Below are 21,694 nucleotides of genomic sequence, written 5' to 3' on the forward strand. Positions count from 1 at the left end.
ATCCTCACAGGTCAGGTTTACAATGGAACCAAACCACGTGACGTTGGAGTCCCATTGTCCGTGCTGGACAACGTCAAGTTGGTCACAAAAGCCATAGGAAACTACATTATAGGCAACCAGAAATGAGCAAAATTTGTATGAAGTTATGAGGCACAAAAACATATTTTGAATCACCATTACGCAAGCTATCAATTTGATTACCGATGTTCATATCACACGTAGCCAGATAAAGTTCCTGCATGAATTAACGTTTAGTGCTAAGGATGGGCAGCTCTTCAGACGGAATGTTGATGTGTACTAATTCAAAACAAAGCCATGGAAGGCAGTATAGAAAAGTGAAGGTAAACGCGGTAAGTGTACATTAATGTAAAAAGCGACAAAAACATGAAGGAATCTAATTTGGAAGCAAGACATTTAGTTCAAAATACAACAGTCCTGAAATATTAGAAAACACTCTTACGCCCCCCCCCCCCCGAAATAAAGAGAGAAAGATAGATCGATATGATTTTAATGATTGATATCTGTTACTTAATCCTTTCACTTGTTTGTTGTTTGTTTGTTTGTTTTTATTTCTGCGTTCAATCAAATACAATTTGAATACAAATTTCAAAAAGTACAAAGACAAAGAATAGCAAGTGCAGTGAAATAAATCGATAACAGTACACAAATAGATACACATAGGTGATTGCATTGAGCAATGTAGATACACAGAAACATAAAATAAGATATACAGTATTTTTCAGTAAACAACAGAGATCATTGAATGCAAAAGACCACCATCGTATGCGATTAAGCTTGAAATGGATGGAGGCTTCATAAAATGACTATCCAACGACACAACTCTCTTGGAGGAAAGTGATCAGGTGGGTGCAGTTCAGTTGCAGGTGTGAGTGCAAGATGCAGTTGAAGGAAGAAAATAGAGATTGACTAAAAAAATGACAATCATTTACCATAAATATTTGTTATCTTGATTGGTTTGAAGAATATGATTGTATAAAAGATCGTTTTAGTGAAGCTTTCAAAGAATGAATACTTGAGCAGGACTTTATATTGTCCGGGAGATTATTCCAAATGTCCGGACCCGAATGTCTTTAAGAATTATGTGTCACTAGTAATTTGGGATTCAAAAAATGGAAATTTCTACATATACGAGTACGGTACGAATGGACAGAAGTACTAAACCTAAACATGTTATTAAACGATGATGGAAGTTGATCATGTATGCATTTAAACATAATTACTGCTACTTGAATACAATGCTTATTCAAATCAAAAACCTTCAATGTTTTAAGTTCATGAAACAAAGAATCAGTATGAGCCAGAAAATGCGATCCTGTACAAATACGTATAACTTTCTTTTGTAATTTCAAAATAGAATTTATTTTGGTAGAGCCGCAAGTTCCCCATACAACATTGCAATAACTTATATGTGGGAGAATTAAGGAATAATATCATAGAAATAAAGTTTAACGAGGAAGAAAGAACTTCAGCTTGGAAATAATCCCTATATTTTTAGAAATACACGTTGTAACATAATGCAAATGCTCATTCCAAGTCAAACTTTCATCTATATATACTCCCAGAAATTTTGAATTTGTTTTCTTTTCTAATGGGATGTCATCAATGTTAATATGTATCAGCGTATATACATTATGAGAATGAAGTTTAAAATAAAAGAAATTAGTATTTTTTTATATTCAAAGAAAGTTTATTAGACTAAAACCAATTTGATACTTTACTAATTTCAATATTTAAAGGATCATTTAAAATCTTAAGATCTTTATGAGAATAAAATATGTTGGGATCATCAGCAAATAAAACAAAAGAGAGAAGAGAGGATGTATTAATGATATCATTGACATAAAGAAGGAATAATAATAGTGGGCCCAGAATTGAGCCTTGAGAAACACCATATTTAATTAAAAGGGGATCAGATTCACAACCATTCAAAGTAACATAATGTCTTCTATTAGTTAATCTTTAAACCATAAAAGTGCTTGTCCCCGAATACCATAATGACTAAGTTTGGAGAGTAAAATAGAATGGTCAAGAGTGTCGAATGCCTTACTCAGATCACAAAATATACCTGCAACATGTTCTTTATTTGCAAAAGCACTCGTAATGTTATCATAAATTTGTGTCAATTCTAAATCAGTGGAATAATTCTTTCTGAAACCATATTGATTGGAAATAAGTAAATCATACTTATTGATAGATTTAAGAAGTCTATTATGAACCATTTTTCTAAAATTTTGAATATACTAGGCAACAAAGAAATGGGACGATAATTGCTAATTCCATGAGGATCATCTTTTTTATGAGTAGGATTGACTTTAGCTATTTTCAGCAGATTTGGAAAAATACCTTGTGATAAAGAAAGATTAAATATATGGCTTAACGGTTCTGCGAGTGGATAAACTATTTATTTCAAAAGCGTCATACTTATTTTATCAAAATCACAAGATTTGGAACTATTTAAAGATTTGGTGATATCAATAATTTCACTGGGACTTGTTGGGTTGAAATAAATAGACTCTTGATTTTGGTCAAAAAGATATACTGTAAAATGAGCAGAAGTATTGCTAATTTTAGTAGTAAGTTCCGGACCGATGTTAACGAAAAATGAGTTAAATGAGTTTGCATACGTTTTGAGATCATTTATGTTCATGCCGTTTAATGTGATATCATCCGTTGGCGGAGAATCAGGCTTTTCACCTAGGACCTCTTTGATGATTTTCCATGTTGCATTGATATTCGAAGAGACCTTTTTCATTCTATCAGAAAAACTAATCTACGGGATAAACGAATCAATTTTGTCAATCTATTTCGATAAACTTTATGCATATTCAAATTAAATTCAGTTGGGTTACGAATATGTAACTTATAGAAAGAATCACGAGTGCTTATGGATTTCAAAATACCTTTTGTAATCCAAGGATTTCTTGGTTTACTTCGGTTATTTTTTATTCTACATAAAGGAATATTATTTTCATAATAATACAACAATTTATGATTAAAACGCTTATATACCAAATTAACATTATTAATACTATAAATATCTGTCCATTCCTCTAAAAATCAATTCTGTTTCAGCAATTGTACATTACGTTTTGATTCTTTATAATACCATATTTCATCACGTAATTTGTTACGACTCAATTTACATTCACAAATTGAGAATATTGGTAAATGATCAGAAACTTCAGAACATAATATACCCCCCCTAATTATACTATTATATGTGACGGTGCACCTCAAAACGAACATAAAGTCGCACACACTTGTTTTGCGTGAGGACAGAAAATAAGTGAAATGGGTCAACCTAGCCGAACTTGACTTTTTCATATTTTCTGAAAGAGCGGGTCTTCTTTTACATTATGCTAAAATTTGGTATCATAAAACGGGCAGGAAAGTGTGTTTTTTTAGCAGTTTATCTCGAACATTTTTGGTAGAATAGTGTGATTAGGTGCATCTTTAGAATCCCTTTTTCATTTCTGAAAAACCTTGTCCACACTCTTCGCTTTCAACTCTAATAACTTTTGAAAGGATAGTGCTACTGCTTTGAAAGTTGGCATTAGTTATGGAGAGAATGTGTTAATGAGGCATGCTCAATTTTGCTTTAATCTGATAATCCCTTCATTGTTGTTACTCTGGTGGTTTACTTCCTGTTTTTTTGTCCCATTCATCGCACAGCCAGCACGGTTTGGTAAAGATTAAGCGCTTGAATAGACACTGTACTTCAGAGCCTCATTTCTCAGTTCACACTTTTCCCGAGTAGGTGCTTTCTTTCCAATATTTAGATAGGTTAGGAGAGTCCATTTGGTTTGAGTTATATATCATTTTAAAGCTTAAAGTCTGCTCTTTCAGAATATGGTCTTAACTGAAAATTCATGTCTGGCGACTTTTTGTTTGTTTTGAGGTGCAGTGTCACATATACATTCGAAAAAATATTATCAATCTGAGTTGATGAGTGCGGATTTATCCTGGTGGGTTAATTGATAATCGACACAAAACCATATGAGCACATTAAATGCATACTAGGGGAATTATTGTTATCAGACGTGGGGGAAAAATTAATGTTGAAATCACCAAAAATAAGAACATGTTCACTTTCATTACCTATCTTATGGAAATATAAATCCAATTCATCACAAAATAATTCACAGTTCAGATCAGGGGGTCGATAAATTAAACCTATAATAACATTTTTAGAAATTGAGTTATCAATTTCAGTGAATAACGTTTCTGCATATCTTAATGTGATTTCAGAACGGATTTTAAACTGTAAACTTTGTGCAATGTAAAACGCAACACCGCCACCCCTTTTTCCTTGACGATCAGCCCTAACTATTTTATAATTTTCTAAATTAAAGATATCTGGGGAGTTTTGATGTAACCAAGTTTCACTTATTCCAATAACAGAAAATATTCAAATATTCAAAATTTTTATTCAAATTCCTAGAGTTTATATGAAGAAGTGAAATATTATCTGGACTATACGGTATAGTATCATTGAATTCAAGGGGTGTGTAATATTTACTGTCGCGCATAGGCATAACGTCAGCAAGAATATCGGGAGTATTCACCTCTGACGCCATTTTGTAATACAGAAATGTAAATTACCGGAGATTTGAAAGACAACAACTGCATAGGTGTTAATGTGCATTTTGCAAGTGCATACTATTGTGCAGGTGTGTGTACAAAGTGCAAATGTGTGTGGGGTTTCAATATACAATACAAAGTTCGATACAATTAGACCCATCTTGGTCACAGTTGCAATAATTACTCAATTACAACAGATCACCAGGGGATAGCCGGACCACTCAGTATAAGGGTGTTGTGTTTTAAAACACGTACACAAAGAGAACTAAAAGACCGTGACACTTGCCCAGTTGAAGTTCAGTGAGACTTTCCAGTATGGGGGGGGGGGGGGGGGGTAAAGGGGAGTGAAGGTACATTTCTTGCAACATCTGTATTGGCTATTGAATGTGAGACTTTTAACCATGCACCAACTAACACACGTATCAGTGAAAAAACTACAGTACAAATGTGACCGTGCACCTCAAAACGAACATAAAGTCGCACACACTGATTTTGCGTGAGGACTGAAAATAAGTGAAATGGGTCAACCTAGCCGAACTTGACTTTTTCATATTTTCTGAAAGAGCGGGTCTTCTTTTACATTATGCTAAAATTTGGTATCATAAAACGGGCAGGAAAGTGTGTGTGTGTGTTTTTTTTTGCAGTTTATCTCGAACATTTTTGGTAGAATAGTGTGATTAGGTGTGTCTTTAGAATCCCTTTTTCATTTCTGAAAAACCTTGTCCACACTCTTCACTTTCAACTCTAATAACTTTTGAAAGGATAGTGCTACTGCTTTGAAAGTTGGGATTGATTATGGACAAAATGTGGTAATGAGGCATGCTTAATTTCAGTTTAATCTGATAATCCCTTCATTGTTGTTACTCTGGTGGTTTACTGCCTGTTTTTTGTCCCATTCATCGCACAGCCAGCACGGTTTGGTAAAGATTAAGCGCTTGAATAGACACTGTACTTCAGAGCCTCTTTTCTCAGTTCACACTTTTCCTGAGTTTGTGCTTTCTTTCCAATATTTAGATAGGTTAGGAGAGTCCATTTGATTTGAGTGATACATCATTTTAAAGCTTAAAGTCTGCTCTTTCAGAATATGGTTTTAACTAAAAATTCATGTCTGGCGACTTTTTGTTTGTTTTGAGGTGCAGGGTCACAAATATTAAATGGAAACCAGGGTGTTCAAATAGGAACTTAAATGTATATCGATACGTATGCGATTTTATGATGTAATCAAAAAAATAATGGCATAACTAAATACTTTTTATTGTGTTTGTTTAATCTGACGAACAATACTAAATTCATCAAATTGATGGAAAATTATAACCATTACGTAAAATGTAAACATATACCTACAAAATACACATTGTTTACAGCAAAAGCAGTCAAAATTACCATTAAACGCATAGCACACAGCAGATTTGAATTCCAGGTCCGCTCTATCAGCACATATCCACTCATGAAGGTTGGTTTCTGAAGAGGATATGCTAGAAAATGACTCTGATGGGACGCACAAGCATGCGCCTCGATGTAGAACAGCTACGTCCGCAAACTGTCTTTGTCCTCGGCACATGAAGATACACTCCAGGTCGTGCTCGACGGCATGTCTGGGGAAACTCCGACTTAGAGTGTTAATCTGCGTACTTGATAGCTTCTTGTAACAGCCAAGGTAACCAGGAACTGAGGGGAGAAAGACCATAATGAAGAATAATTTTCCCGATAAAGAAATATGAAATATTCTTCCAATTTGTGCACTAATTTGATGAATATATTGTATTTCATAATCGAGTTGTTTATTCATACATTTTAAAGGCAACAGTGTTAGTAAAGCTTGGATGGAAGAAAAAAAGGCCTCATTTGTATTTTGGGCATAAAAATTATGTCCGAATTCATAAACCAAGAAAAAAAAAAGAAACCTCTTAATCTCAATTAGTCAGAAAAACTTGCAAAAACTCAATTAGCCATATGTTTTATGATCCCAAACCTTAAAATCATGTGGAGGGTAAATTGCTCTTTCAGGAAATGATAAAAGAAAACAACAAAGATTGATTACTTTCATCAATTTAGCAATGTGAGTCCTCATGTAAAGTAGGGTCCTGCGCAATTTTGTTATTTTTTGTGATGCTGTGTCGACTTATCTACCAAAGGCGCAAAGAATCTTTAAACTTTTCAACACGTTTCCTCACCTCGGCATTTTAAGTGCACGGCTCTCCGAGAGAGACATTCGGTCCTTGTCCACGAGCAATTCACCATACTTCGTGAATCTGTGAGACGAATTAAAAATGCATTTCAATGATAAACGGAGAGCATAAAACTACATTTACATTGTAAAATCACTAGTTACCATTACATCTTCTTGTAATTGTAGATTTTCTCTATTTAAGAATAAAAAATGTGATAAAGTATAACGTTTGCTTATAAAGGAAAACATCGTTAACTATATCTCCGTCATGTCTTTATTTTTGCATTGTTATGACCTCATTTGATCTAATTAATCTCATTTCACCTAATCAAACCGGATACTTCATCACATTGAATTTGTTACCCGTGATCACAAAATCATGAAGAAATGCATTTTCAGGACACTTTCCCCTTTAAAAGATGTCTGTAATAACGAACAGCAGAAAAGGTATATATCTTGAAAGGTTCAAACTGACGGTTGCGAGTTGCACAATGACAACATAGGTAATTTACACCCAGCACTATCCTCTGTAAGATTCGCAACCTGAGATAATCGAACACAGTTGGAGAAAAGTTTCACGTACGTTCGGGACAACTTTCAGCCTTGATCCAATTTCCTGCGTTTAAATAGGAATGCAACTCGACGCTAGAAATCTTCTGATAGGAAGGAAAACCAAGCGCTCCACAGATCGAATCAGCAACGTTTTCTGTAAAATCATCACTGCAAACAAAGCTGTCCGTAGCAGATTGCCAAACCACAACACCCTCGAGAGGAGACTGTTCCCCGATGAGTTTCAGATGAGGAAAAAGTTGTGTATCTATAGTGTGTCACAAAAATAACAATACTTAAAAAAAGAGAGTAGTATCTCTAAGAGAAAACGTTGTTACACAACATGAATCCTACTTAATGTTAAAGGGACTGTAGTACTGGTTGAGGTGAGGATTCAGGTTCATAACATTTTTTTGGTGAGATAATGAGAAATCTCTTATGAATTGTGAAAGAGCATGTAATTTTAAGAATGATTCAACTTTTGTTTGGCGAAAATTGGCCTTGAAATGGCTGAGATATCAAAGATAAAAAAAGTGATCCTAATAAAATTGACATGTCAAGACTTTTATTATGATCTCCTTATTTCACCTTGTTTTTAGATATCTTAGTCATTTCAAAAACTGATTTTCATTAAACAATCTTTTGAATCCCCTTAGAATTACCCATTGTATTGTAAGATTTCATAGAGTGGTTTCTAAATATCTCGCAAAACGTTACAAGCTGAATCCTCACTTCAACCAGTACTGTACAGTCCCTTTAATGCAAGAAATAAAGAATGCAACAGTTACATGTTAACCTTTGTAGTAATTTATTTCTGCACTCTGCCGAGTATCAGTGTTTAAGGTGTTTTTAATGGATGTTTTGGGTTTATTTTTTTTTTCTTCAATATTCTATCGAACATGAACATGGCAGGGTAGCCATCAGTTAACGGCCATCATACTGCACTGTTCTATTTGAAATCAAATCATTTGGTATAGATCATGATGGTGCCTGTAATAACAAAATGACACGTTTATTCATGACAGAAATGACAATTTGATTGTTTATCACCCATAAAGAATGGAACAAGTTACCTTTTAAACACGTTGCGGTGATGTCGACTCTCACGGGATATATATATCTCCGGGTCGGATATATATAGTCTAAGTCTCAGCTTGTGGCCAAGTGAAAAGATAGGTGGAGATATGCTGAAATTTTCAAGTTCAATCTCACTCTTAATGGTAGAAATCTCATCCTCTGTGGTAACCTTTATGTACTGATTGTTGATAGATTGCAGCCATAGAACCATCCTTTGACCCTTAGGTGCTTGTATTTCCCACCTGTCGGCAACTACCCGTATCACGCTGTCTGCCTGGATCGCAAGGGTAGTGTAACCCATCGAACAGTCGAGAGTTTGACCTGAAATCAGTGGCGAACATCAGTGAAATAGATATAAACACATAAGTACCTTCAATATTTAACATAATTTATCATATTTTTTTTCCAGTAGCGTGCCAAAAGAGGGTAGGCCTATACGTTTTGGAAGATTTATTCTGTATAGAACGCAGCATGGTGTTTCGAGAGAGACAGCAGTTTCCAGTGTTTCACAAGCACGTGCATTCCTCATGATATTATGTAACGTAGTTCAAAAATTGAAATTCAAGTTTATTCCGTTTTTCGACAATAAAAAATATAGCATAACATACATCACTCTTTCTTCAGTTATAGAAATCGTATCAAGAAAACAAAGTGAGTTTAACAGAGTAAAACAGTACTTGTATACTTATACAGTAAAGACACAGTACAATGCCTGAAGTAAATTGATATAAAGTGAAATATCAACGTACATAAGGCGAAAAACGGAGGGACCCACTGAAAAAACAAAGCTTGTAGAGTGTGGGCCCCTCGGGAGAGAAAGAATCAGTGAAAATATTGGTAACAATCGGCATCAGAACAGCAACAAAAATGTATGAAGCAACAACAGCGAATGTAATCATAACAAAAACAAAAAAAATAATTTTTTTTTTTTTAAAGAAATTGACAAAATAGAAATGGAGATGGAAGCCCACAAAGAGTCAGACAACGAGTGTCTGGGTGGGCGTCCAAACTGAAAGCAAAAGACATGTATACAGAAAATGTTGGGCAGAAAATATTGAAAGAAAAAGAAGCAAATAACAAATAAACAAATAACAAAAAATAGTTGAATGGATACCTAACATTGTTTTCCCTTTCAAACCATGCATCTTTCTTGTCTGACTCATGCTTCAGAGCGGGTATTTTAAAAGTGGTTTACCTAAAAGGCACCCGTTATTAGGATTCCTTTCGTTGAACTTGCGCGGATTTTCAACAACTAGAACAGAATATCTAGACAAATGTGTAACCCTCCTTACACATGATTAATCTGCGAACTTAACAACCGCTTGTTCAGCATCGGGTCATTTGGTGGCATTGTTATCTCTCTGATGAATTTTCCGAATTTGCGCATGAAATTGTATGTCTATAATAATGCGTGAAGCTAAAAATTATCAAACTTCCCCTATGTCAGCACTGCAATTAATACCAATACCATTAAAAAGGGGAAAATAAGTCATCGCTTTCCGTCTGAAAGGAAATGGGTAAAATACGTATATGTGTATATTTTTTTAAGGATAATTGTTGGGGGTTCAAAAATAACCATCAAAGAAAATATAAAAGTACTTACCTATCACGTCCGATGAAATTTTGGGAGGCAACGAGAATCCTATCACCATTGCCATTAATGTCCACTTGCTTAAACTGAGAGCCATGACTTCATTCTTCATGTTTGCTATTCAGAGTCAGACTCTACTATTATTAAGCACAAGCAGATCTATTACCGTGGAATAAACAACCTTTCTCCTCAAGCAGAATTTTCTAACCCAATATCTGTACTAAACAAGATGGCGTCTTTGTTCAGACTACAACTTGTCGCATCAATGACTATACAACGTAATAATTAGACTGTGTCTCCCGCTCGCGCCCCTGCGCACGACAGTGCGCATTAAAGTGTCCACACTCGAAATTTGGATCAGGTGACATGGTACAATAACAAATCATTGAAGTGTACTGAAACAAAAGAAACTATAGCCAACCAAGCATTACAACAATTAAAAGTGATTTTGTCACTTTGTTGTACACATTATTGGGAGGGGTTTTGAGAAGGGGATTTGTAGACGTGTTGATTATGAAAACGTGCGAAAAAGGGACTTACTTTTTTGTTTTTGATGACCAGGTTTGATGGGATGAATTTTCAGAACGACGCAGAAAATCAAGTTCTTTTCAAGAAGCTATATGATTATAACAAAATACGAGGCATCCATTATAGCAAAATAACAAACGTTCATCACTTCGTAAAATCAAAATTGAAGTGTCCTACCGACATTTTCGTCCTTTTAAGAAATGTAAACGATTTTCCATATTAGAGCCTAAAAGCATGTACAATTGTTACTGTCTTGATACAGGACGCTTCAATTGCAGTCATTTCTAGAATCTATTTAAAAACAAATATCTTATGTTTCATTATGAAACCGCAATGATGATAATCTTCAAGTCACGGATACAAGTCCCTGCATAGATACTCATTGTCAGTGGCATCATCCCTCTTAGATTCTTTTCGAGTGTAATCATATACCCACCATTGTATTCGTTTTTCACCACTTAAATTAATTTCCCTATAGAGGAAGTAAGTAGTGTTTGACCCGAGGAAGATAAAACGTGCGATTTTTTGATAGGGTCACATCAACATTTCTAGACGAAAAGACCAACAAAAATGGCAGTATTAACAAGGAGAAGATCTGTACTTCGTCTTTTGCAAACTACACCTTTTCCAACAGCAAATAATGATTTGATTATCAAGATAGTGCAATCATGACATCAATAAGATGAAACCCATAGTTATGGGGGGGGGGATGGTATGTGAGCAATTTGTGAATTAAATACTAATCATGAAACATTGGCATGATCGGTAAGAAACAGTGGCAGCATTCAGAATAAAAGTAATGATTTGGCTAGTTTTGGTATCTATTATGCTTTGAAAGTCACACTGAGAAGTTTTCTCTTGTACCTGGACAGGGTTTCTTCTCAAGCTATTGATTATAATAAAGGAATCTAGTGCTGAGTTGTTGTTATGTCAAACACATTACTTTTTGTTATCATATTTATTTTGTTTTTACTTGACCGGGCAGTACGTGAGCTCTGATATGAGTAATTTCTACAATGTTCGTAAGAAAAGTCAAACCATGTAACGACATTATGAGTTTTGAAGTCTGACCAATGATTCTCCCCGTGGGGGCGCTGTGGCATAGTGGGTGGGGGCGCTGTGGCATAGTGGATAAGACTCTCGACTCCCAATCGGAGGACCCGAGTTCGACTCCCGCCCAGTGCTTGCGTCCTTGGACAAGATGTTTTACCCACCACGTCCCTCTCGACCCAGGAGTATAAATGGGTACCTGGCAACGCTGGGGTAATAATCATGACAGGGCTCTCTGGTAGAGCAGTGGCAACACTGAAGAGGCTACCCTGGGTAAATAAGACCCTCCCCTCTTTTCTATGAAAACATTCCGGTATATGCATTGTTTCACAGCGTCCGGGAAAAATACTTCTTGAAGGGATGAGTAACTATGATCACAATCTATCGAAACTGAAACGGTAATCTAACCCGTAATTTGGCTGTATAAATAGTATAGCCCGTGATTTCAGACACGTTTTCTCATAGTTTACATAACGTGTTTTCTTCATGGTCTTACTGTATGTATGTATATATATATATATATATATATATATATATATATATATATATATATATAATGACTGTGTGCATGTCTTGCGTGTAGGCCTACACATATAATTGCTGTTGGGGCGTCAAAACCATATTCGTATGGGTATTTTCTTTCCCAAACCCAGCATATCGGCATTTAAAGTGTCCTTTTAGCAGTATACTACTATGATATCAACATGGATAGACAAGTTTTTTTTTTTTCAAATTAATATATGCATCAAAACATTTAGCCAGGTTGCACCTTCAATTTTATCGACGTCACAGCACGCTTGACTTGAAATGAAACTGACATGAAACTGATTACATATAGGCCTATGTATATATACAGGGCTCGACACTAACGGTGGCCCGGTGGCCCGGGGCCACCAAAAAATGAAAGTCGGGTCACCAAATTTCAAAAAAGGGCAAATTTGGTGGCCCGCCTCGGGCCACCAATTTTTTTTTTTTAAGAATGTCAATAAATTCGTAAATTTTTGCGCCGGAAATTAGCAGTTAAATTTGTTTAAGGGATGGATGAAAAGGACTGAATGAGTGCCTGAGAGTGAGTGTTGCGAGTTTGTTGAGGTTTATTTATGAGTAGATATGTCCAACTTCCAATTCTTACTATGATAAAACTTAAATATTTGACACATTAAAAAAAAAACCAGGACTTTTAACATTTTTTATTGTTTTTTTTAGGGCCACCAAATTTTTTCTCTCGGGCCACCGAACAAAAAAGTTAGTGTGGAGCACTGATATATATATATATATATATATATATATATATATATATATATATATGAAAAGAGAGAAAGAGAGAGAGAGAGATAATTCATATGGATATACTTTAGGAATTGAGCAGACCGCGGCCAGTTTGCAGTATTCACAAGAGCGTACTTTATTCCGCTTTGCGTTTTTCTTTATTATTCCAACATCACCGACAAAAAAAAAAGAGAAGCCGTGCACTAAGTCCTGAAGTTTGTATTCTGGCATAAACAGTTGTGAAACTTTATGTAATACGAAAGAGAAATTGTTATAATCTATATACACGGTTGGGGTAGAAATATATAATAATGTTTCTTGGCGTTTTTACACGTGCTCTGCTTTTATATTTGATGGTTGTGGTTTCTTGGTTACAAGATACTTACTAACTTACTAATTTACGGAATAAACCAGAATTCTCGTGAACATCGCATCTTCTAAACAAGAAAACATACTCAGTATATGCTGAGGATGACAGTTTGCTCTGATTTTTAGTAGAAAGAGTCACTGTACTTGAACCACTGGATGCGCAAAAGCTGTAGCACTACTGACTATAAGTTTCTACGCTTCTGTTGGCAATTATTACAGATGGAAATGTCAGGTGGAATGCACAAAGCCAAATTCTGTACATAAAGATATATGGCAATTCAGTGGTTTTTTCCTTTAGAAAAACAACAACAACAAAACAACCAATCTCGTACGAGCGATCTAACGCACTTCATTCATATTTACAGCTCTATACGTATTATACAGACAGTGGAAAATGAGCAAAGAAAATGGAATTCCATCGGGATTCGAACCCGATATCTCCGGATGCTAGCCCTGTGCTCTACCGACTGAGCTATAGAAAGCCCTAGTTCACTGTTTGTCCCAGAAACCCTAAATTCTCAATGCTCGGATGGTCAGAAGCTATAGCAGTGTGTTTGTGTGTGACACACACGCACACACTTAAACCTGGCATAAACCCGAAGGATAATTCAACTTGGGGATAAATGCGAGGGATCACCGAATACAGTCACATACATGTCCATTTTGTTTCCTTATCTTCTCATTAAACATCAACGTAAACAAAGAAAATTTATTTTGCATTCCATAACTATCGACCTATTGAAAAGAGACCATGGCGTTATGGTGGATCAAGCCCCCCCCCCCCCCCCAATAAACTTACACACAGAGGTAAGAATCAAAGCATTGTCAGCGCAACACTTTGCTGGTAGCTTCATTCTTACATGTTTGGAAATTCATATATATATACAGTAATTATTCAGTTACTGTACATCGCACTAGGTTTAACATCTTGTCGATTGACAACTTAATTGTATCGCCTTTCACCTAGCGCCCATTTTGATCAATTAATATTTTTAATCATTACAGGCGTAGTGGGGTACCTTATTTGTCATGTCATTGAGCATGAAAGCAAAAAAAAATCAGGTTTTCCTCCATATCTGATAACATCAAATTCCACATGAATATTTCCGAAATTTTAAATGCCATTTACATGATTGAAGTAGAAGGTATGGAATACAGCTCTGCTCAACCTGTTTTATTGTAATCGTTTTTACCCGTCGTGATGATTTACCTTTATAGCTCTTAAACAATATTAATTGATTAGCCAGTGTTTGATTATTTTCAATTATGTCATGATTCTAGGCCGCTCGGAAAAAAGTGAGAGAAGCTATTTCGACTTTTTGTTCAGAACTAATATCTCACCCCGTCGCCCCCTACGACGTACACATAAAAACATTCAGCTGCCCCTTACAATCTCTTACAAGAAAGTCTGGACCTCATAGGTTTCATTGTTTATATGAAATCAATACAGACTGTCCACTCAATAAAGAGGAAGAGATAAAAAAAGCACATCTTCCTATACATGTGTCCGTATATGTATCATTTTGAGTATTAAAAAAAAAGTATTCACAGATTAAAATGCATTTGAATAGCAATCATTTAGGAATATGAGTAGGGAATAAACTGAATAACCTGCATAGTTTTTATATACGCATGCTCACTGTAATTATGAATTCATATACAACATCGTCCGAATAACTAAACCTTCTCTTCTTCTTTCTTATACCATTGGCCAATTGAACTACTCTCCTCCTCCCTAGTCCACTGTTGCATAGAGCTCTAGAGCTGCGCTCTCTGAAACGGTTTCTTCTTCTGCGGTGCCCTGATGCCCGTCAGAGGAGCCATTTCCGTTTGCAGGTCTTTCTCTCTGCTTATTCACTGTCGTATAAAATTCCTCGCACCCACGTGCAAACAGGGAACTATCCTCCTTTTGGAAACCTCCATCTCGCTTATCCACATTTACATAGAGTTCTACAGATGCTGTATCGGCGGTATTTCCGTCTTTCGTTGTCTCTGCTTCCCTACCAATGGAACCGTTTTCCTTTGAATGTCCATCTCTGTGCTTGTCCACTTTGGCGTACAGTTCATCGAGCATACATGATGAAACAGAGTTAGCCTCTTGGAGGAAATTTCCTCCTTTCATTTCCACATTTACATAGAGATCTACAGGTGTTGTCTCGGCGCCATGTATGGTTAATGGGGTCTGTCCTTGCCCTCCAACGGAACTATTTTCTTTTGACGGTCCATTTACCTGCTTGTCCACTTTGGCGTACAGTTCCTCGAGCCTACGTGCTGAAACAGAGCTATCCTTCTTTGAGAACTTATCTCCTGTCTTATCTACCTTTGCATAGAGTTCTTCTGTGGTGCTTTGGTGTGCTTCAGTGGAGCCGTCTTTGTCAGAAAGTACACCTCGCTTCTTCTGCACTCTGGCGTACAACTGCGTGCAAGTCCTTGGTGAAGCAGCACAATTTGGAGCCATTTCGTCTGCGCTCTCATCGCTCTTGTAAACGTATCCTCTCCTAAAAGAGTGTTGGGGAAGATTCAGCTGGCTGTAGTCATCGGAGTCGAATGCTGAAGAAAAGTCCGTTGCATGGCCGATTGTAGGACCATTCGTAGATTCGAGCGAGTTGTATTCTGTTGTGTCAAACAGGCGGACTTGCTTGATCGCAGTCCCTTGGCCAGATGTGACAGTGAAGGGGAATTGCAATTGTTCATATTCCTCATCTCCACTAGATGGCATCAGATGAGATGTTCCCAGTTGGCATTCTGCTCCAAGTGGTTGCTCACATGTAAAAGGTAGCTGTTCAGTGGACGAGCCATGATTCCAGCTGCCCTCCACCAAAACATTGCTAACTGAGATTCGTTGCGTTTCGGTAACTTTTCTGCGTACCTCGTCAGCATCCTGGTAAACGTGATCTTGATTAATTGCAGAGTTTTCAGCTCTTACAGGGACGGGATATCCCTCAGAGCTAGCGGTATGGCTGACGGAAGGTATCAAGGTGTACAGTTGGAAAGCAACATTGTTAGCGCGACTACCAGGTCCAGGAGCTACGTCATTATCGGCCTGGTCTGGATGGGATGGCGGTTTATATCTACAATGAAAAATATCGTAATATACTACATTTAAAATGACATGTTAAAGAAATACTGTCAACGAAACGTATCCCATGTTCAGATCTATTTAGATCTCCAGGAGATAAGATCTTAGTTTAGAAACATTGCAGTTTTATGTGTGCATTATGTGAAACAGATATCCCAACAGTTCATTCGCCATTGCAATTATAAAATAAGAAAGGACCAAACCCTTTTGACGAGCTACATAATTAATCAAATCGAATAGAATCACATCGGACAAGGACTTTTACAATGTAATCACTGTAATCAATGTTATGTCATCAGGAGCTGAGTAAGATGCTGTGTGATCATGGGATGATATGGTTCTTACGTAAAGAGATAATTTCAGTAACTTAACCCTCTTCCTCCTTCCCTCTCTATCTCTCTTTCTCTTTCTGTCTGTCTGTCTGTCCGTCCGTCTCTGTCTCTGTCTCTCTATACACAGAATATATATATATACAATGTATATATATCTATATATACATTACCTTTGCCACTCCGTTTTCCTCCACAGTTCTGTACACACTTTATTTTGCTCTTATCTAATATTTTTATCAGCACTCACAACGAAAAAGTAATCTCTTTGCCCTGACTTGTTTATGCATTCATTTTTTCTTTTTGTTTCATTTTCCATCTGGAAAGGTGTCTGATGAATGAATAAAGCGGGATCTTTAACGTATGTGGCTTGTAACTCTCTCACACATGAGATATCCACGTTATGTCCCATTCGACAGTCCGAGGGGCAGAATGATTTGCCTTCAGTACAGAGGACGCAATGATTTTGTATCACAAAAATTGCTCAGTAGGGCTAACTCGTAGGTGAATCATAATCTACTTTCCTTCTGCTAAAGTCAAGGCACTCTACTGCTCACGTTTTGCTGAATTTCTGAAGAGATTGAAATGAGGTGTGACCAGTGTGACTGGTCAACAGTGTAACCAGTGGTCTTTAGGATGAGTGAATCATTGACAGGAACTGACTTAAACCAGACAAACAGGTTTAAAGAAAAGACTATACCTCTTTCTGCGATATAAGCACCAAGCCGTGATGAGGAAAAGCAGGCTGATCAATATCAGTATTGAGGCCGTCAGCAGTATCAGCAGATGGGGAACAGTGTCTAAAGGGTACAGAAAAACCGATACATTATACGTATGTCCTCATATATACCTGTTATATTCATGTTTATTTATATTCGTTTTGCGTTTTATAAATGTCAATTATATTATTAGCACATTCTCCCTGTCGTGAAGTCGTTTAAATCACACTCAAGCAATTTACGGTGTTCATTATTCCATATGACGTCTTATGTTCAAACTTCTATTCCATCCATGTTTGTACAAACAGACAATGAAGCTGAGGAAGAGAGATGAAAAGCTGCTACGACCAATAACGACCCAGCTGGTATCCTGCGACGTATTGTCTTTTATCTTCTCGAGATGAAAGCGTTTGGTACACATTATCAGCATCATACCATTATATCTTTAGATACACAAACACACTCACACGCAGACACTCACTCACTCAAGCACACACACCCACACACACACACACACACATAATGATTCATGTACTTGTATGACACTGCGAGTGTATGAAGTTGAGTGCCACACTAAACCTGCAATACATGATACAAATCTTAAGGATAACGACTTCACGTGTCTTACGTCACATCGAATAATAACGACATAGTTAATGACATGAAGAAGTGCCAGTACTTCACTTTTTTTTAACGCGCTAGTATACACGACAAAATAATGTCAATGCCTGGAAATTCTGGAACTTGTAGTTTCCAGTTTGCATTTAGTTTAAGTGTAAGAACGAAGTGTTATTTTATACATTCTCGAAACTCAAGAGAAGCTATTTGTAAGTCAGTGGATTAGGCTGCCGACAAGCCATCAATAATTCAATTCTCATGCATTTTGCGGGAGTCCAGCAGGTTCTTATAGAGAACAGGTGAAGTAATGGAAATACTCCACACACACACACACACACACACACATACACACATTTAGGAAATGATAAACATCAATGGAGAGCCAATTAGGTTTTGATAGCAGCTTCACACGTAGGATTCTACATATCTGTACTTTGGAAGTATAATTTACGTTCGACTGCTTGACAGACTGGGATAGATGCGTTCCAGACTGGTTGGTGTGTCGAAGTGTTGTCATTGGATGACGCCACACACTGCAATGTAGCACTGCCACTGATGACGTAACCTTCGTCACAGTCCAAGGTTACCATGGATCCAAGCAGCGTGGTGTTCAAATCCCATTTTCCGTGCGAGACGTCACCAGGATGACCACATTTCTGTGTATTACCTTGTACTGAGAGAATGATTATGCGAGACATTGTGAATGCCCCTTTGAATGATGTGGTTAATCGTATGTGGAAGCCAAGATTATATCTTAAGAACTCTCATTTTTGTCTGCTGCCAATCATGAATATCCAAAAAAAAATCTATGGTATTTTCTAGATGGTTGGCGATGGAGAGAAGAGAAGGAATTGGAAGGGCGTTCCCAGTACGTAACGCAGTACCCAATGACAAGTGAAGAAAGATTCAGTGCTCCATCTCAACAATCTTTTTTTTTTTTCGAAAAATTATTGAAACTCGTAATCCTATACGTGTACATTATGCTCTGTAATGCTTTGCATCTATTTGCAATTACAAGTTCTCACCTCAACTAGTCCATATAATAAGGATAACTGAACGGTATACTTGAATGGTATTATTATATGATACTAGTTACAGTAGAATGTTAACGACCATTTAACGCCCTTATAAAGTTTTTTTTTTATTTTAACTTCAGCATATTATGCTTGCACGTAAAGCAATAAAAAACATTGTATTAAAGTGAAATCTAAAGTTAGTCTGATAAGAAAGAGTACAATATTACGAGTTAAAGGGTATAATTGTGATCGAAATCGGATGAAAAATAAGGAAGTTATGATATTTTGAAGTTAAGCTATTTTGGGGGGAAACATTTCTTGAACAGTCACTATGAATATGCAAATGGAAAAGTGAGCATGTAATTACTTCACAACTTACCGTATATTTTGTACATAAAATTTTGAAATTTCCAGTTTTTCATTCAAACGCGACTTAGCCCGAGGCTCAAATCCTTGTATATCTAACTGATCACTATTCTGTAGCTATTCAACCAGGAATAATACCATGTTTCAGACTACAATGATAGAAACATGGAATTTTTGTATTTTTTTTTTGTCACAATCAATGGATAATTGTGAGGGTATGGTTAGCACACTCATTTGCATATTCATATCTACTGTACAAGAACTGTTTTGCAGAAATAAGTAAATTTTAAAACGTTATAACTTTCTCATTTTTCATCCGATTTCAGTCAATCTTTTTACCGTGGAACTCGTGAAATTTTATTCTTTTTTATCGGACTAAGTTATATTTGGACTGGGTTTCCTTTTTTAGTATTATACCTCTTTTGTTTTGTTTTTTCTCTCTCCCTCGCCTTTTTCATAAGTATATCTTTACTCGATTTCTGATTGTTACTAATCACAAATGTCTAACTTATATAGTTTCATCCCTTATTGTCCGCAAAAGAGCACATATTTTTGTAAATCTCTTGAATAAAGTCCCCTTTCTGCTTGACGTATAAAGCATAAGGTCCTTCGTCCTGATGTCGTACCATTTAATGAGCACTTGATCGCAAATTGTGAAACCTCCGAATGAGGGTCAGTAGGCATTTACCTTCAACTGGTTGACAAGACGGGATTGATGAGTTAGCGGGTGGACCATTGTTGGAAGGGTCAATGCACAGCAACGTTGCACTACCATTGAGGATGTAACCATCATCGCAGTGCAGGGTGAATACTGTGTTTCCATTCAGTGTCGTGTTTGAATCCCATTTTCCGTGAGAAACGTTACCAGGGTGATCACATTTTGACTCGTTTTCTGGAAAGGACAGAATGTCTATTTCAGACATTCAAAATTTGAATGGTGATTATTACAAAATTAGTGGATTAGGTTCAATTCAAGTATATCAGGCACGTAACGATATAAATGTCATTCTGCAAACAAATAAATATTCTTCGCGGTTGTTAACGACCTTATACTATAATGGCAAATCTGAAAAACAAACAATTTCATTTAACGATACTTGTGGGCAGTAAGGCTGATGTAAGTGTGATATATCTATTGAAATGTAATGTTATTGTGGTTGCTGCTTTGAAATAAAAATAAAGGTATAAATGTCCCACTGCAATGCTATACAGTTCTATTATGCACAGAAATAGAGCGACACAGGTGTTCCCCCACTCTTTGTCAGTGTCAATGCCAACGTAACCCAGAATGGGCACAGGATAGATATGACATAACCATTAAGCGGCTATATCACTCTGAAGAATATTCCACACGCAAAAAGTTTCTGTTTGGAGTGTCATTTGGTTGCACTATTCTATATAATAATAACATACAATTATTACCAACGAGGCAGTAAATGCGCCGAATTTCTATATTTTAGAAAGAAATAGAGGTGTGTATACAGTATAATCATTCTAGAGTATAAGACATCAAGATATTATACAACTATTTGGTTTGTTTTTGTTTTTTTTTTTGCTGAGTGTTTATGTTTTGACAGAAAACTCCCGAAAGTCATAACTTAAAGGGATCGTATAGTTTTGATTGGGACCTAATTTCAGGTTTCCAACATTTTTGGTGAGATAATGAGAAACGTCTTATAAAATATGAAAGAGCATGTGATTCCAAGAGCAATTCAACGTTTATTTGAAGAAAATTGGTTTTGAAATGGCTGAGATATCCAAAGCAGAGCGATTCTAATAAGTGTGAGACCCACATTTTATTACGATCACTTTGTTTTACTTTGTTTTTGAATGTTTCAGTCATTCCAAAGCCGATTTAAGTGGTATGTTCTGTAGTTTGTACTATTTCATAAGTGTTTTCTTGGTATCTCGCAAAAAAGTTAAAAGCCCAATTCTCATCTCCACCAATACTGTACCATTCTTTTAATTCTGGTATCTAAATTACCGGCTGTTTTCAAATTATAGTCTATTTTTAAGCCCCTTGCTTGTAAAACTATTCCGTGTATCAGAGGTATGTGAACGTCAAAAGAAACGTTGTCTGATAGACTGCATATTTACTTTCAACCGCTTGGCAATAAGGGGTTGATGCGTTCCAGACAAGGGAAGATGTTGTTCGATCATCATCAGACATGTCCGGTGACTGCACACACAGCAAGGTTGCACTACCATTAAGCACATAACCATCGTCACAGTCCAGGGTTACCATGGATCCAAGCAGCGTGTTGTTTGAATCCCATTTTCCGTGGGTTACGTTACCAGGGTGACTACATCTTGGCTCCTTACCTGAATGGGAGAGAATGCCTACAAAGCACAATATCACTAA

The 21,694-nt window shown here is 36.5% G+C and overlaps 1 protein-coding gene and 1 long non-coding RNA gene across 2 annotated transcripts; both read right to left on the minus strand.

The window, feature by feature from the left end:
• Positions 1 to 48: 48 nt before the first annotated feature.
• On the minus strand, positions 49 to 10,248 carry LOC139734126 (uncharacterized). Its single transcript, XR_011711138.1, has 6 exons — positions 10,002 to 10,248; positions 8,395 to 8,719; positions 7,356 to 7,589; positions 6,777 to 6,854; positions 5,986 to 6,270; positions 49 to 101 (listed from the first exon to the last, which is right to left on the minus strand). It is a non-coding gene; the product is annotated as an uncharacterized lncRNA (long non-coding RNA).
• A 4,692-nt stretch (positions 10,249 to 14,940) lies between these two features.
• Positions 14,941 to 21,577, minus strand: LOC139734157 (uncharacterized). Its single transcript, XM_071644962.1, has 5 exons — positions 21,430 to 21,577; positions 20,021 to 20,224; positions 18,402 to 18,623; positions 17,314 to 17,413; positions 14,941 to 16,276 (listed from the first exon to the last, which is right to left on the minus strand). Exons 1-5 carry the CDS (start codon positions 21,575 to 21,577, stop codon positions 14,941 to 14,943), a joined length of 2,010 nt encoding a protein of 669 aa, XP_071501063.1.
• Between the last annotated feature and the right edge of the window lie 117 nt (positions 21,578 to 21,694).

The sequence above is a fragment of the Diadema antillarum genome, unplaced genomic scaffold (assembly GCF_040938485.1).
Source record: "Diadema antillarum isolate AM-2024a unplaced genomic scaffold, OU_Dant_1.0 seq00000512_RagTag, whole genome shotgun sequence".
Classification (NCBI taxonomy): domain Eukaryota; kingdom Metazoa; phylum Echinodermata; class Echinoidea; order Diadematoida; family Diadematidae; genus Diadema; species Diadema antillarum.

Coding starts and splice junctions, on each gene's coding strand:
- LOC139734157 (XM_071644962.1), bottom strand. CDS start 21,577: ATGGTAACCCTGGACTGTGACGATGGTTATGTGCTTAATGGTAGTGCA. Junction 20,225..21,429: donor TTATTGCCAAGCGGTTGAAA/GTAAATATGCAG, acceptor TGTCCTTTCCAG/AAAACGAGTCAAAATGTGAT. Junction 16,277..17,313: donor TGCTTATATCGCAGAAAGAG/GTATAGTCTTTT, acceptor TTTTCATTGTAG/ATATAAACCGCCATCCCATC.